The 3,930-nt window shown below is 41.7% G+C and overlaps 1 protein-coding gene across 1 annotated transcript; it reads right to left on the bottom strand.

Annotated features, from left to right (window-relative positions):
* Window positions 1–2,271: 2,271 nt before the first annotated feature.
* On the bottom strand, window positions 2,272–3,204 carry LOC101418262 (olfactory receptor 1L8-like). The gene has a single exon (XM_012523446.2). It carries the CDS (start codon window positions 3,202–3,204, stop codon window positions 2,272–2,274), a length of 933 nt encoding a protein of 310 aa, XP_012378900.2.
* Between the last annotated feature and the right edge of the window lie 726 nt (window positions 3,205–3,930).

Genomic DNA, 3,930 nt, shown 5'->3' with positions numbered 1-3,930 from the left:
CATTATAATTTTTGAATCTTCTTTTGAACAGAAACATTTGACTTAGAGACAAAATTCTTCTTTATTCCTAGTAATGCTTTTAAAAATATTTTTTAATTAGAGAAATTGTAGGTTTACAGAAATATGCAGAAAATACAGAATTCCTATATACTCTCCCTTGTTCACAGTTTTCCCTATTATTAACACATTATATTAGTATGGTATCTTTATTACAATTGATGAAAGCATATATATATATATATATATATATATATATATATATATAATATTGTAATTGTACTATTATCTGCAGTCCCTGTTTTTCATTAAGGTTCATTGTGCTGTACAGTCCTACGTTTTTTTAAAAATGTTTATTCACTTGACATATACAACCTACAATTTCCCCCTTTAACCACATTCAAATATGTAACTCAGTAGTGTTAATTACATTCACAACACTGTGCTACTTTTACTGAAACTTTCCATCACCCCAAACAGAAATTTGGTACTAATTAAGCATTAAATATCCATTCCCTACCCCACTCTGGCCATTGGTAACCTATATTTTAATTTATGATTCTATGAATTTGTTTATTTTAATCTTGTCACATCAGTGAGACCTTATGATATTTGTCCTTTTGTGTCTGACTTATTTCACTCAACATGATGTCTTCATTAAGAGTTCATCCATGTTGTCATAGGTATTAGAACTTCATTCCCTAGTAATGCTTTTAGTCTCGAAATTCATTTTGTTGATATTAATAATATTATAACACTTCCTTTTAGTTAGAGCTTGCATGTTGTATTCTTTCCTATTTTTTCTTTCAAACCTTTTTTTTTTAAGATTTATTTTACTTCTTTATTTCTCCTCCCCCCATTGTTTGAGCTCACTGTCTGCTCACTGTGCGCTCATCTTCCTTTTAGGAGGCACTGGGAACTGAACCTGGGACCTCCCATGTGGGAGGGAGGTACCTAATCACTTGAGCCACCTCCATTCCCTGCTTTGTGGAGTCTTTCATTGTTTCCTCCTTGTGTCTCTCTCTCTTTTTAAAAATTTTTATTTCTCTCCCCTATCCACCCCTCCCCCACTCCAGTTGTCTGTTCTCTGTGTCCCTCTGCTGCGTGTTCTTCTTTTCATCCACTTCTGTTGTTATCAGTGGCATGGGAATTTTTGTTTGTTGTTGTGTCATCGTGCTGCGTCAGCTCTCTGTGTGTGTGGCACCATTCCTGGGCAGGCTGAACTTCATTCATGCTGGGTGGCTCTCCTTATGGGGCACACTCCTTGCGTGTGGGGCTCCCCTACATGGGGGACACCCCTGTGTGGCACGGCACTCCTTGCACGCATCAGCACTGCACGTGGGCCAGCTCCTTCCATGTGGTAGGCGGATGTTCTACCCATTAAGCCAAATCTGCTTCCCCCTAATCTTTTATCTTCCTCCTTATATCCTTTCCTCCATTCAAATGTTTGCAAAGGCATTCAAACACTAATTGTTTTCAGCAATATACATTATTGTGAAGTAAGTATTTTCAGCAATATACTGAAATGTAAAAAATTTTGGAAAGGGGAAGCGGACTTGGCCCAGTGGTTAGGGAGTCCGTCTACCACATGGGAGGTCTGCGGTTCAAACCCAGAGCCTCCTTGACCTGTGTGGAGCTGGCTCATGCACAGTGCTGATGTGTGCAAGGAGTGCTGTGCCACGCAGGGGTGTCCCCCACATAGGGGAGCCTCACACGCAAGGAGTGCGCCCCATAAGGAGAGCCGCCCAGTGCAAAAGAAAGTGCAGCCTTTCTAAGAATGGTGCTGCACACACGGAGAGATGACACAGCAATATGACGCAACAAAAACAAACATAGATTCCTGTGCCGCTGACAACAACAGAAGCGGATAAAGAAGACAATGCAGCAGATAGACACAGAGAACAGACAACCGGGGAGAGAGGGGTGGGGAAAGGGAGAGAAATAAATAAATCAATCTTAAAAAAAACTTTTTGGAAAGTCAGTTAATAAACAAATATTAATTTGCTCAGGAAATATTTGTGGGAAAAGATTAATTTAGAGCAATGTTTGGAGAAAGAGAAGGGATGAATTGTCCTGGGAAAGAGAAGGAAAAAGTATCCTGATTTAAGCAGATACAGAACCAATTGGCAGGATGTGATCAATGGTTTTAAGTGCCCATGAACACCTTGCTTCCCATGCATTCAGCATACTAATCTCCAACAAGTTTATGAAGCACAAGAAGAAACAATGTCCGAGGGAACAGATCCTTCTCCTGGGTTTGTCAAGAGGTGCTGACTAGAATTGCCTTCTGCCCATCAGTTTCCTCAAACCCTGTTTCAGGTCTTTGTTCCTCAGACTGTAGATAAAAGGGTTTAGCAGGGAGGATAAAACTGTGTAGACAACAGATGTCACCCGGTCCCTCAAAGTGTAGGTTGACAGGGGCTGTAAATAGACATAGAAGATGCTTCCATAAAAGAGGGTCACCACAGTGAGGTGAGAACCACAGGTGGAGAAGGCTTTGCGTTTGCCAGCAGCTGAGGGAATCTTGAGAACCGTGACAAGGATTCGTGCATAAGAGAGAGCAATGAATAAAAAGGGAGTCACCAAAAAAAATGATCCTTCTGTCTTTATCACAAGTTCATTGACAAATGTGGAGGAGCAGGACAATTTTAGCACAGGGTTGATGTTACAGATGAAGTGGTGGATAATATTGGAGTCACAGAAGGTGAGACGATTCAGCAGCAGAATGTGTAGGAGGGAATGGATGTGAAAGAAGGAGCAGGAGAAGGCCAGCAGCAGGACACAGCGACAGTGGCTCATGGTGGTGACATAGTGGAAGGGGTCACAGATGGCCACATAGCGGTCAAAGGCCATGGCTGCCAGGAGATAACTGTCAGTGTTACCCACAGCATAGAGGAAGTACATCTGTGTCAGACACCCAGCATAGGAGATGGTCTTCTTCTCTGAAAGGAAGTCCACCAGCATCTTGGGGACAGTGTTTGTTGTGAAGCAAATGTCAGTGAAAGATAGGAAACTCAAGAAGAAATACATGGGGGTCTGGAGCTGGGGGTCAGAGCAGATGGCTAGGATGATGAGCAGATTCCCTATTATGGTGACCAGGTATATGGTGAGGAAGAGGACAAAGAGAGGTGTTTGGTCCTCAGTCCAAGAGGAGAGTCCCAGGAGGATGAACTCAGAAACACTGCTGGTTTGGTTGACTCTTACCATGGTCACAGAGGCAGCTAGTAGAGAGAAGGTCCTATTATTTAACACAAATATCTTTTATCACTGTAATAAAAAAACCCCAGAAGTCTATGCTTCCCTCTGCTTCTTCTTTGGAACCTTGGGGTCATGATTAGCCATTATGTGAACAACTTGTCAGTTTCAGAGCCCTTGTGCTCACCCCTCCCAAATGTAAGGCTTGAAAAGGCTCTTGTGGTGATAGCATGGGCTTAGGAGGGAGAATTTCCTTCAGGAGGAGTGTTGAACCTCAGGCTGGGAGAAGATTCCTAGGAGGATGAACTTGGAAAGCAAGGCTGATTTGGTTGACTCTTTCCATCATCTTGGTCCAGTTTTACACAAGAACTTTCAGTACTTACCATGCTCTGATTCCATAACTCATGTGATCATAATCAGTCATTGTGCCAGGACAGCTTGTAAACATCATAGTCCTTGGTGTGGTACTCACTTCCAAAATCCATGGGCCTATGGTAGAAAGTTGAAGCAACAGTCAGAGTATTCTTTTAGAAACCATCAGGCTTGAATCTCTCTGATTCTTTTCATTAGTTCCTATTCTGTGAAAAATCACAGTTCCCCTGATGGGGACTGTGTGATAAAGCAGACATATTCTTGCCTCTGTGGAAGTTATGTTTTAGTTGGGAAATAGAACATAAACCAACAAAATTTGTAATATAGTATCAGTTTGGGATAAATTTTATGAACAAATTAAGCAGC

The sequence above is a fragment of the Dasypus novemcinctus genome, chromosome 8 (genome assembly GCF_030445035.2).
Source record: "Dasypus novemcinctus isolate mDasNov1 chromosome 8, mDasNov1.1.hap2, whole genome shotgun sequence".
In the NCBI taxonomy this organism is placed as follows: domain Eukaryota; kingdom Metazoa; phylum Chordata; class Mammalia; order Cingulata; family Dasypodidae; genus Dasypus; species Dasypus novemcinctus.
This window is presented reverse-complemented; position numbering and strand designations above follow the sequence as displayed.